The sequence below is a fragment of the Athene cunicularia genome (genome assembly GCF_003259725.1).
Source record: "Athene cunicularia isolate RWA chromosome 28 unlocalized genomic scaffold, athCun1 chr28_part1, whole genome shotgun sequence".
Lineage (NCBI taxonomy): Eukaryota > Metazoa > Chordata > Aves > Strigiformes > Strigidae > Athene > Athene cunicularia.
This window is the reverse complement of record NW_020799139.1, coordinates 264,157-276,522: the sequence shown is the minus strand read 5'-3', so window position 1 is coordinate 276,522 and position 12,366 is coordinate 264,157. Positions and strand designations below refer to the sequence as shown.

The 12,366-nt window shown below is 50.5% G+C and overlaps 1 protein-coding gene across 23 annotated transcripts in view; it reads left to right on the top strand.

Annotated features, from left to right (window-relative positions):
• Positions 1-12,366, top strand: part of PTPRS (protein tyrosine phosphatase, receptor type S) — a 152,324-nt gene that overhangs the window by 134,551 nt on the left and 5,407 nt on the right. For all 23 annotated transcript variants that reach the window (XM_026865028.1, XM_026865024.1, XM_026865023.1 and 20 more), the window contains 6 exons: positions 3,049-3,146; positions 5,806-5,929; positions 8,668-8,843; positions 9,417-9,536; positions 9,633-9,787; positions 11,728-12,013. In XM_026865028.1, coding sequence (XP_026720829.1) covers positions 3,049-3,146; positions 5,806-5,929; positions 8,668-8,843; positions 9,417-9,536; positions 9,633-9,787; positions 11,728-12,013 — 959 coding nt within the window. The remainder of the gene's footprint in view (positions 1-3,048; positions 3,147-5,805; positions 5,930-8,667; positions 8,844-9,416; positions 9,537-9,632; positions 9,788-11,727; positions 12,014-12,366) is intronic.

Sequence of the window (12,366 nt, the reverse complement as noted above, 5' to 3'; positions counted from 1 at the left end):
GTTTTTTTCAAGCCACCCTGATCCTTGGCTGAACCCAGGCCCACGGCAGCGCTCCCTCTGCCACCCTCCCCGCTGCAGGAGGTCTCCCTGAGTGGCAGCCCTGCAGGTAGCCAGGAGGCCACTGAGCAGAGGAACCTTTGAGCTGTTTGCTCTCTTGTCTAAAAAAGAGATACTAAATTAAAGCAGACAAAAGGATGCTGCTGTAGCTGACCCAGCAGCGCTGGCTGATACCACTGGGAAGTACCAGTCCTGGCTCATCTCATATCAAACTCCCCCTGGATCTCGATGGGAACTCCCATGCACTTGGCACTTTGACCAGGAAAATGTTTATCGATGCAGAGATCTCCATTCTTCTTTTATTATAAAGAGACCTAGAAATTGATCCGACAAGGAGATTTGTGACTTTAACAGCAGCAGAACGGGGCAAGTTCCCATGTGATCTCAGCCGGTGTCTGTTTGCAGTGAGTTGGAGGTGGGGGCGGGATGTTCCCCAGCAAAGAGACAGAGCTGGTTTTCAGGAGCCAGTCACGCTGAGGATTTTTCTTGGAGCTCTTATGAAGGAAACTTGTGAAATGCCTTCAAGGGGAATGTGACTTCTCATTCCAGATTGTCACAGTGGGCCTTTCCCATGCAGCCCACTTGCTCAGAGAGAGTGACACGTACTGCTCCATGACTTCTAAGCCAAAGAGAATCTGGGATGGTTTTTTTGCTTGCTTGCTTGTTATTACTAGGTTTTCTGATTGTGGTTGTTTTTCCTTTTAACCTACGTGTTCATCATTTGGGATTTCATTTACAGCACTGTTTCTAAGCACGCTTGAGCAAATAATCTCTGGCTTTTTGCAGCAGAGTCAGGTGGTAGCAGCTGGGCCGAGAGCTGCCCGGCTGCCTCCCAGCCCAGGGGGGGAAGAAATCAGTGAGGGGGTGACCCACAGAGATCTGGAGATGGTTTATTGAGTTGTCAGAAGTTGTTCTGAGTAGGGTTTGGCTTTGCTCTAATGCTACAGCTGAAGGTACGTTTGCTGCCCTCTCCAGCCCTTGCTTTCAGAGGCAGAAGGACAGACACTGAGAAGAATGTTTATATTTTTGACTTGGTTTGGTCTCTGATCTGTGGCATCTCAGCCAGTGTGGCCTTCCTGTCCCACATGGGCAGAGAGAGGACCAGTTCCTCCCAGCACCCCCAGTCTACATCCATTGCTGGGGTGGACAGCAGCCACCTTCCAGTCTGGGGTGGGAAGCAAAGGAGAAATCCTTCTCCAGGTGTGATGGGCTATGGGACAGCAAAAGATTAACAAGAAGCTTTTCCTCCATGAGCTGGGAGAGTCTTTCTGCCCTGGTCCTCAGCAGAGTAGAACGGAGCCAGTGCAGCCTCTGGAACTTCAGGGTTATTTTTGTGAGCTTTTTTTGGTCTTTTCCCCGCCCTGCTTCTATTTTCAGCCAGACTTCCTTGTGCTGAAAATAGCTGTCTAGTTAGCTTAGGAGAAACCTGTTGAAGTGGTGGCTCAAATGCCCACTCTGTGGCAGACTCATCCTGTCCCCAGGCCTGGGGGAAGCAGCATCTCTCTAGAAGTCACTGTAAAACTGAGGATGTCATGCTTGCTTTGCCATCTCTGTGCTGAGTTTTCGGAGTATCTGACCATGCTGCTGCCACCGCCGCTGCTTTGTCACACACCAACACCCACGGGGCTCGAAATTCTCCCTGGCTTCCATCTCCTCTCCACTCCTGTCCTTCTCATTGGGGGCACTGCCCAGGGCTTCTTGGCATGCTGCTGTCCTCGCCTGGCCGCTCTCATCTGTAGCGGGGTCGGCTGACAGACAGCATGGGAAGCCTTTGGAAAAACATAATCCAATGCAGATGAGCAAAGCACGGAGCGCTTTTCCACCTTGATTTGTGGCGTAGCTATTTGAGGTGGTAGGACGGGAAGGATCCCTGCTCCTTCCAGAGCTCCAGCTGCCCCTCTTGGAGCAGGATGTTACAAATCACCTGTGAGACTGAAAACTGAGTCTGCCTTCACTGCTCAGCCCCGTTCGTGGCCGAGATGTGCCCTCAGTCCGACCAGTGTGGTGCAGCGTGGCCCTCCCGCTACCAGCACAGCACCGAGAAGATGGAGTCTGTGCTCTGGCTGTTCTGTCAGCCTCAGTACGAGCACAGCTTAAGTGTTGGTGAGAATTGCAGGGACAGCGGGTGAACCAGGGTCATGAGGCATCGGTCTCCCCAGCAAATTCTTTCCCATCCCCCAGACTGAGAAGGGGCAAGAGGATCTTTTGCTTCTCTGTCACAAAGGGATCGACCTCCCCAGCGGAGGCTGCAATGGGGTCGGTACCACCTGCCCTGTAGGTGGGAAAGGGAGGGCGAGGGCAGCGCAGCGCTGGTGTCTGCGGGCTGTGCTCCAGCAGGACCATCCTCCGCTGGCCGTCAGCAGGAAGAGGAGCCAGTGCTTGACACTTTCCATACCTGGTCGCACCCCTGGAGCGGTGAAGGTTAAACCGCAGCGTCCATGAGCTCACCAAGAAGCTTTCAGAGCCAGTGTTGTGCAAAGGATAATTCCTGAAAAGCCTCCCCTGCTTCCCCACATCTGCATTCCCTTCCCCTGCCCCACATCACCATGGTTGGCTGGATCCCTGCCCCTTCCCTTCTTTTGTGTTGGAGTTTGTTTATGATCATTGCGGGTGCTGTAACATTTGCTGCGTAGGTTCCTCTGGCAGCGTTTGCTCATTTTAAGTCCACTATTGGAATTGCTAACATGCATCTGCTCTTTGGATTTTCCTTTTTGTTTTGCTCTGATTTACACATTGAAAATGGGGCCATCATGGGAACGCTCTCATTTTACTGTTGTTTTTTTTAATTTATTTCCTTGATTTTTATTTTTTACTTCCAAGGACACAATTTCGAGCCCTGAATTCTTCTCTTCTAACCTCCCTACTTTCATTGCAGATCTTACATTGTAATTTTTTTTCTTTTCCTGTTTCTTCTTTCTTATAAAATGCGCAACGGTTATGAATTTTAGTTATTATTAAATGAGATTCTTTTCCTGCTGTCTTGTCTTTTAGGTATGCTCAGCCACCCACCAATCCCCGTTTCCGAGCTGGCTGAACACACAGAGCATCTCAAAGCTAATGATAACCTGAAATTGTCCCAAGAGTATGAGGTATGAGCAAGAGTGAGTGCTGTGCATGGGTTTGCAGAGGCAGGGAATTAGGAAATTCAGACAGGCCCTCATCCAAATAAACGTAGCTTAGTTTTAAGGATCTGGTTAGTTGAAATAAAAAAGCAATTTATCCATAGAAAATTAAATACAGAAAATAAAGTACTTGCTCAGTGCCTTGCTAGGTTCAGTTCCAGATGATAAAAAAAGAGGTTTGTTCCATGAGGCATTTCTGTCCAAAGAGTGGGGATTTGGGGCAGGGTTTGAGCTCCCTTCACGGAGGGGAATGCTCTTCTGGAAGATGTCTGCCAGACAGACGGACGGGGAGTTGTCCTTAGGGGTGTCTTGTTGCTGAACGTGGAGGAGACCAAGCCAAGAAGTGTGATACCCAGTTTTAGATAGCTGAAGTTAAACAAAATGAACAGTAAGTCCTCCAGATCTGACAGCAGCAGCCGTGGAGCTAACGCTGAGAAAAACAGGATGATCTGTGCCTTTCTTGTCTTGTCTAGGGGTTTTGTTTTTCTCATTTTTCTCCTTCCTGCTAATGTTTGGTCACTGAAAGAGGCTCCTGCAGGTGACCAGCTGTGGCTGCTGCACTTGCATTTCAAATTACTCCCCCAGACTGTCCCAATTCCCACCTTGCCGGGGCTGAGGGGTCGGACCAGTCCCAGGACAGACTGAGGGGGGACGGGGAAGAGCATGGCAGGTTCCCAGTGCCACTGTGTGCCGTGGCAGCAGAGGGGAAGGACTCTGTGTGTGCCCAAACCTGCTCCCCATGTGCTGGCGGTGCGCAGGTGCCTTTCATCGCAGACTGAACACAGGACTGAATTTTTTTGTTGTTGTTCAAATACCCCGATATTTTTAGACTAATAACGAGTCTAGGCTGCCTAGTGCTGTTTGCAGGCAGAGAGCGAGGGGGTATTTTCTGAACAAAGGACTGGTTCTGGGATGTTTTCACGCATGCCAACATCAGCATGGTGAAGCAGTTCTGTACTCCCAGCCCTGCACCCACGGAGCGGGGGTTTGCACGTTGGAGAAGGCACATTTGCTCTGTTGGGGTCTTTCACCCCACGTTGGGGCACGGGGGGAGCAGCAGCCTGTTAATCTGCTCTATCCAGATTTCAAAGACTGATTTGCATAATGCAATATCCCAAGTGCCCTGGCTTCGTTCCAGCACAACCTCCTCTAGTGGGAGAGCCAGAGCTAAACAAACATCGCTAATGAAATGAATGCGAGGCGAGATTAGAGGGATAGAGAGCAAACAGACACATTACAACAGTATAAATACCCATTAGTTAGAAATGCTCCGCAGCGAGAGTGCAGGAGGACGTTGGTGTCGGGTGGTTTTGTAGCGCTGGAGCTGAGCTCTGCCCCGGGGGCTCTGGGGTCAGCACGGGCAGGGGAGGGCAGTGGGAGCAGGGGCCTGGTAAGGGCTGACCCCTGCGAGCTCAAAGGGCCAAATCCAGGCAGGCATCTGCAGGACTTTGTCTGTGTGTGTGTGTGTCCCAGCCAGGAGGGTCGGGCAGGGAGAGAGAGCGATGGGAAACGCAACTCAGCACGCTCCTGCCAAGCCTCCAATTGAGGCAAACCCCTAGGGCTCTGCAAAATGATGAAGGAATTAAGCCCTTGTTTTATTTAATTCTCTGGCTGAGGATTTAGAGGTAAACGTAATTAACCTAATTTCCATATCTGGGACAGCTGGACTTTAGAGAGAGAGAAGTAAAAAAATTTTTAAAAAAACACAAAAAAAACCAACCACCAAACCTGGCGTAAATCACCAGGACAGGCAAAGAGGATTTTTCTCTCCAGTGCATTGCATCATTGACTCCTTCATCCCTTCTAGGAAAAAGCCATGTCGATTCAGTTTCTTAGGGCCAAGGTCCTTACCCCTTCTCTGTCCAGAGAGCTGCACTTGTCCTGCCCTGTGGAGCAGGCAGGTGCCTGCCCCTGCCAGAATCCCCTGGGGCTTTCTCCCCCTTTGCACTTGGGAGACCTTCAGCACTGAGTCTTTGTGCTCCCAAGTCGTGTCATCTCTGCTCTTCGTGGAGAAGCCCAGTCCCCTCCTGCTGCCCACAACAGCAAGTCTTCTCCCTGATGTTTCGTGTCCCGCTTGCACACGTAGTTCTAAACCTTGTCCTACCTTAAATATCTTCTTCCCCAGGTATTAGTGCTCACCAAGACACTGGTATATTTATGCCCTCTTAATCGTTGTTTAGTTTAACCATGCACAGATTTAGCCTCTTCATCATTTCATAAATACATCCTGATGTGATTGTTGCCGTTGTTCTCTCCCAATTGCCGGCCGTTTATCAGTGCTGGCAGCGCAGGGCTGTAACTAACCCAGCAGAAGTACGATCCCCTATTGCAGCCTGAAATGGCACTGATGCTTTTGCCACCGGGTTGCGCTGCATCATGCCAGAGGGGGGATTATCTCAGGTACCACGCTGGGGGCCAGGGGAGGGGGGCTGGGAGCACACTGGGCTGTCGGGCTGCGGCTGCTCACGGCAGAGATCGGTTCTTGAGGGAAGCAAAGGGCCAACGCTGTGTTCCTCACCCAGATCTCCAGAGCCAGCATCTGTCCCCTGCAGAACAAGGTATTAGGAGGTTGATCTGCTGCTTTTCCCCTCCCTGACTCTTCTGTTTTCTTTCCCAATTCCTCCAGTCCATTGACCCTGGCCAGCAGTTCACCTGGGAGCACTCCAACCTCGAAGTCAACAAGCCCAAAAACCGTTACGCGAACGTGATCGCCTACGACCACTCGCGTGTCATCCTGCTGCCCATTGAAGGTACTGTAGCATCTCTGCTCCTGCACCTTAGTGCTGGTGCTACTGCACGTGCTCTTCTCCCTTACGATATTCCCTGTTTATATTCTTCTCTTAGCATGTCCTGGGGAGTTTAGCAAGGAGATACCTCTGTAAACCAGGCATTTGTTTAATTTGGGTGACTGACATATTCCCTGGAGCTGCAATCTCTTATTTCAAGGGCTGGTTTATCAAGAAACTGTCTTCCCTTTACTTGGAGATCCCTGCTCGATATGTTCCTGACTTAACGGGAAGAATTCAGACCACATAGTGCTTCAGAGAGAGCAGGAACAGGGCAGTGGGTGGCAATGGGTGTGGAGTGTATCTGGACAGCGGTTGAATGAGAAGCAAGCACAGGGCTGATCGTACAGATGTGTCAGCAACATAGCAAACACGTGCCTGCTGAGTTGTACAGACATAAAGATTACTTAATATGCAGCTCCTGCTGCAGTCCTGGCCCCTAAAAGGGTAAGAATAAGAAGGGGTTAGTGTTAGCCTGGTAGGTCATAAATTGCTTCTTGAGCCTCTTATGTGAGTGGTGGTGCAGTCAGAAAATTTACATTAAATTTCACAACTCGTGGCTCTTGACAGAGTTGCTCTGGTGCACACTAGGATAAGAGGGGCTTTTGGTGGAGAGGAGATGGAGTTTAACAGGGCACCTGCTTTGGTTGCTGCTGCTGAGATAATAGTCAGGTTTCATCGTCTCGGGTTGTGTGGGGCTGTGCTGTTAGGGATAAAGCATTTAAGGCCAGTCTAGCATTGCCAAGAGCTGGTCATCTGAGCAGAGAGGATATGGGATGTCCTAATAACCCCCTGGTGAATGGAAAGGTTAATTTAGAAGTCCTGACAAGGGAATTGCTAGAATAATCTCCCTTTGCTGAGGTAACTCCGAGGGATGCGGGGAAGTGGAAGAACTGTTCCTGAAGTAACAACAGATCGTGGTGATTTGCCAGAAAGCTGCACAAATCTGGATTGGTCTTGTCTGCCTTGAAAGGATTTTAAACATTTCTCATTGTGAAGATGACTGTGTTCTGGCTTGGTTTTCTTCTGAGATTAATATTGCATGAGCCAAGGAAAGAAAAGTCTTTTAAAAGTTGCCACGTTATTCAAGGGAAAGGAGAAGAGCACAACTGGAGGAATGAAGGACACTTCGGGCTGGTCTCAGCTCTCAGGAAAACAGAAGCACGGGGCTGGATGCAGGCAGCAGTCCCAGCTCTGCCCAGGTGGCATTGGGAGGGACCCGTGGTGCAAGTATGACAGGCCAAGGTTTCATTTTCAAGCATCTGAGAGGTTCTGACATGTCTTGGCTGGTGTGTTCCTTCCTACCAGGCTGTATTTTATGCTGGGGGCTGGAAGATGAAAGGAGTCGGAGGAATTAGTTGTTGCTTTCTCTTTGTTTTAAATCTGGATTTGTCAAGGCTGCAAACTGTCACCGTCTGCTTGGTTGGGAAGAAGTAGTGGCTTTAATTCCGTGACTTCTCTGTAACTGGGCCTGTCACACAGCGAAACATTGCAGGAGCTCATGGCCACCATTTTAAATTACAGAGTGGACCCGAGGGGGCTGGAGAGGAGATTAATTCCGGAAGCTCAGCCTTGATCACGTTCCTGCTGCTGCTGCACAGCCGCCTTCCCTCCTGAAATTTCAGATTGGGAAGGAATGGGGGCAGGGAACCCTCCAGAAATTTAATCAAAAGCCATTTCTACCAGCAGCTGAAATTACCAAGTACCCTTGAGGACTGGCAGGCAATTCAGCGTGGATTGCACCTCGCCAACAGAAGCAGCAATGCCTATTGCTGCAGCAGGCTGAGGACTAGCAACCCAATTTCATACTGGTGCTGCTCCCCACCCTTGGCTCCCCCTCGAGACAGGAGTTAAGCGTTCTGTACCGAGTTAATCATGGGTTAGCAGGAACCTGCCAACCTTGCCAGCCGCTCTGCTGTAATTAGGAACAGGCCAGATCGCCAACCAGCGCGCATCCTCTGCGCCAACCTCGGAGGCTCTCGAAAGCTGAACCTGAACATCCCTGCTTGCCAGTGTCCATTTTAACTTCAGAGCAGTTTTCTCCTGCCACGTCCCAATCACCCTCTTCACTCTGGCAGTGCCTCCTGCCACTCGTATCAAACCCCTCAAGCAAGGACACAGGCAAGCAGCTGTAACTCAATAGCCTGTAACTCGGGCGAATGGAAAAAAAACCCACTCCTAAAACTGACAGCAGACAATTTAAAACAAGTCAAAGCCTGCAATTTCAAAGCCTTTATTGGCTGAATCAAGCCTGGTTTTATTCCTTACTTTGTCCAGCTGTAGCTCACTGCCTGGGCTTAGACTATGGACTGTGCAGTGCATCAGCCAGGTGCATTTACTCTGGGCATTCAGGGACAAGCACTTGGTTTTGTCCTGTTTGAGACCAGTCAAGCAAGAGCCCTAGGCCAGGACTTTTGCTCCTGTTAGCAACACCAGTGGGAAGACCATGGTTTCAAGGCTTGATATTCGGTCTCTTTAATTTTTGCAAGAAGTTATTTGTCTCCCTGCAGTGCAGACCTTGGAGGCAGGAGCTTCAGCTGGGAAAGACTCGCAAAGAGCTGTGATCCTAACCCACCAAGCCATGGAGGCCCTGGTGTTTTTGTAGGGGAATTTATCTCTATCGGCATTCCTGCAGAGATCTCATGCTTCTAACTCTGAAGTCCTGCGCGATTCACTAACTCGCTTTTGCTGGTTTCGTACAGGAATTGTGGGCAGCGATTACATTAATGCCAACTACATTGATGGCTACCGGAAGCAGAATGCCTACATCGCCACGCAGGGGCCTCTGCCAGAGACCTTTGGAGACTTTTGGAGGATGGTGTGGGAGCAGCGCTCAGCTACTATTGTTATGATGACTAAGCTGGAGGAGAAATCACGGGTAAGATGCACGAGAAGGATGACTAGTTAGTCATAATCCTGGGGGATTGGAGGGTAGGGTTGGGAAACAGCAAATCCCTTTGATCTGCAACCCACATTTATGTCAGTGGGGGATTTCTGCCTGTTTTGCCAGCACCCTGAAAGTTCAGTGATTCATTGCCTTTAAAAAAACAAACCATTCACCCTGGAAAGCTGCAGCCTCCTTTGCAACTCCAAGAGAAGAGGACACTCAATCCCATTGCATGCTTTGTAGGTCTGTCTCGGAGTTAATCATGTGGCACGTCTCACATTCAGTTCCCTTGTTTAACAAGCCCCAGTACATTCACTGTAATCTTCAGGATCATTCCAATCTATTGTCTCCATGATTGATGTGGTGCATCAAAGCCTGTGCTTAGTCAGTCGCAGCTTTCCAAGGCGGGTCTGTCCCTGTCCTGGTGCTCTGGAAAGACTTTTGCACCTTCCCTCCCCTTTGTGACCCGGCCAGCTTCACCTGTAACCACCTCAGGGCAGTTGTGGAATGAGCTCCCCCCGTGGCACAGGGTTTGTCCCAGCGTTGAGAAATCCTGTCTTCCAGATCAAGTGTGACCAGTACTGGCCGGGCCGGGGTACAGACACCTATGGAATGATTCAGGTGACGTTACTCGACACCATCGAACTGGCCACGTTCTGCGTTCGAACGTTCTCCCTTCACAAGGTGACCTTCCTCCCGCTCCTCTTCTGCCCCCGGCGGGCAGCCCCCGGCCCCGTGCTGGTACCTCACATTGCTCTTGGTGCTCTCTTGTCTTTGCAGAACGGCTCCAGTGAGAAGCGGGAGGTCCGCCAGTTCCAGTTCACGGCGTGGCCTGACCACGGGGTCCCCGAGTATCCCACCCCCTTCCTGGCTTTTCTGAGACGGGTGAAAACCTGCAACCCCCCCGACGCTGGTCCCATCGTGGTGCACTGCAGGTACCCAACCCCTGCAAGGGAGGCAGAAGCTGAGGGTGGACTTGACTGACCTGCAGTCTCCTAGCGAGTCCTGTGAAGTGGATTCCCCAGGCAGCAGCTGAGGAGGACATTTGGGATTTTCACCGAGCGCAGAATTTCCTGAGACGAGTGGTTTAGTTCCCACCAAATCACTCGGATCTTGTTAGCAATGGCAAAAGCAAAGCGCCCCGTGCTGTGCCGGTGTCTGGTTCTGTGTGCAGGGGCTGTTTTTTGTCACAAGGGGAAAGGACAGAGATGGAGTGTGGCCTGGAAAGCTGCGCGGTGTTGCTGCGTCAGGTGTTTGGGAGTCAGAGCTGCATCGGCTGTCAAAGGGAGAGCTGACAGTGATTGAAAGAGGTGGGGGGGGGGGCGTTGAGTGCTGCAGCCGTTCTGATAATGACAGACTGAAGGCCCCTGTGGGCAGGTTGCATTCCCTAATTCAATTTACAACCCGACGAGGAATGCTTGCAGCCTCAACTTAGATAAATCCCTGTGTTCCTCGGGAGGGTGTGGAGGAACCTGCAGGTTACTCGGCACTGAGGAAAACGATCTGAATTTTACAGGCTGCTGGGGGAAGCTAATCCTGCCTCTCCTAGAGGATGCCATTTAAACAGTCTTTGTAAGTGGGCAACTTATCACTAACCTTGCAGATGGCAATTATCGTGCACCTCTCAGAAAATGAATAAAGGGAGCTGTCAGCTCACAATGCGCAGGAACCGGCTCCCAAATCAGCTGCTAAATTCTTGCCAAAGCTTCAGTCACCTGCTTGGTTCAGGTGTTAGGTAGTCTAATTAAAAGAGATCAAGAGGGCTTTATGAAAAAAGGGACTGCACTGGAATAGTAAAAGGAAACCCTTTATTAGCAGCGGCCAATGCCCAGACCCACAGAGCCCTGCTGATTCACAAATGCCATTACACACAAGTTTGATGTTACCTCGATGCACAAAAACATTTAGGAAAAGAGGTGACGCATGTTACTCATTACAACATCAGTAGTTTCTCAGCTGCTGAAAGATCTGAGTGATTAAACGGGCTTTTTAAGCCCTTAGATTGTGCCAGGCTTTTGTTCAAGCCTAGAGCCCCCTGCCTAGAATTGTCATAGTTGTGTGTCTGCCAGGAGAGCGCCTGTCCCGGGATGTCACAGATGAAGAGGCAGCAGAAACGGGGCAGACCAGGACGAAGGGGCAATAGGCACGTCACCAGAGGCAACTTTTCATCTTCCATCCTGTCCTCGGGTGACGTTAGACCAAACTTGGTCTGGGAAGTTTTTGCTAAACTGAGCTGAACAAAGCAAACCTCTGCACGCTGCAAACTCTGGGGCTAAGCCTGAGTGCTGCGGCGTACAGCCAGACACCGGAGATGAGGGGACCTTGCCCTCTGCTGGCTCTGACCCAGCAGCCTCTCGCAGCTGTTAGGGCAGCACTGGCCCAGGTGGGGTTCAGACAAACAGCTTTTTAGGTCCCAGCACAGGCTTTAGTGGCCCTAGCGCAGCACGGCGCTCACTGGCTCAGGGCTGCTGTGGCTTTGGTGTCACCACTGTCCTCCAGGGCCTGTTGTACAGCTGTCCAAACCCTCCAACTATTTTTAACTGTCAAGAGCAACACACCAAGGTGACTGCTCACCAGCACCAGTTCCTTTAATCCAACAAAGTTCTGCAACAGCTGGACGCACCCGTTTGGCTGCTTTGCCAGGATTGCCTTTGCCTCAGTCCATCAGTAGCCGCGTTCACAAGGCCCAGGGTCCGGCCCAGCCACCAAATGCCTCTGGCATTCGCTCTCTGCCTTGTGCATCTGCCTCTCCCCTGTTACTGCAGTGGAAAGATCCTCACTTGTGGGTGGCCTTCTGGACTATCTTCCTTCAGTGGCAGAGTAGTCCCATCACTTCATTATTTTTATTTTTTTTTTAATTTTGTTTTCCCCCCAGTGCGGGCGTTGGACGGACAGGCTGCTTCATTGTGATCGACGCCATGCTCGAGAGGATAAAACATGAGAAGACAGTGGACATTTACGGGCACGTCACGCTCATGAGGTCACAGCGCAATTACATGGTGCAGACAGAAGACCAGTACAGCTTTATACACGATGCCTTGCTTGAGGCTGTTGCTTGTGGCAACACAGAGGTCCCAGCGAGGAACCTCTACACCTACATCCAGAAACTGGCACAGATTGAAGTCGGGGAGCACGTGACAGGCATGGAGCTGGAGTTCAAGGTAACGGTGGGTGCTTGGATGGGGACAGTGGTCACTCTGCGTTCCTCACAGGAGCCCTGCTTGGTCTCTGTTAGCAGACAGGGAGCTTTTATAAGGCTGATGGGAACTTTTTTTGGTTCCACGTTAGAGAAGTAATTACTTTTCTGCCTTATGCTACTGTGGTTCCCAGGGGAGACCTACCTGCCACTGCAGGAGGTTTGTCTGGTCATTTCAAATCGAGATTGAGTTTGCTCACTCCTTAGATTGGGTTTTTAAACTTTTTTTTTTTTTTTTTTTTCTCTGAAAGTGTTGCTTAGGGAATGGTCTCAGACTCTGTCCCTACCCCCCCAAAAAAAAAAAAAAAAAAAAAAAAA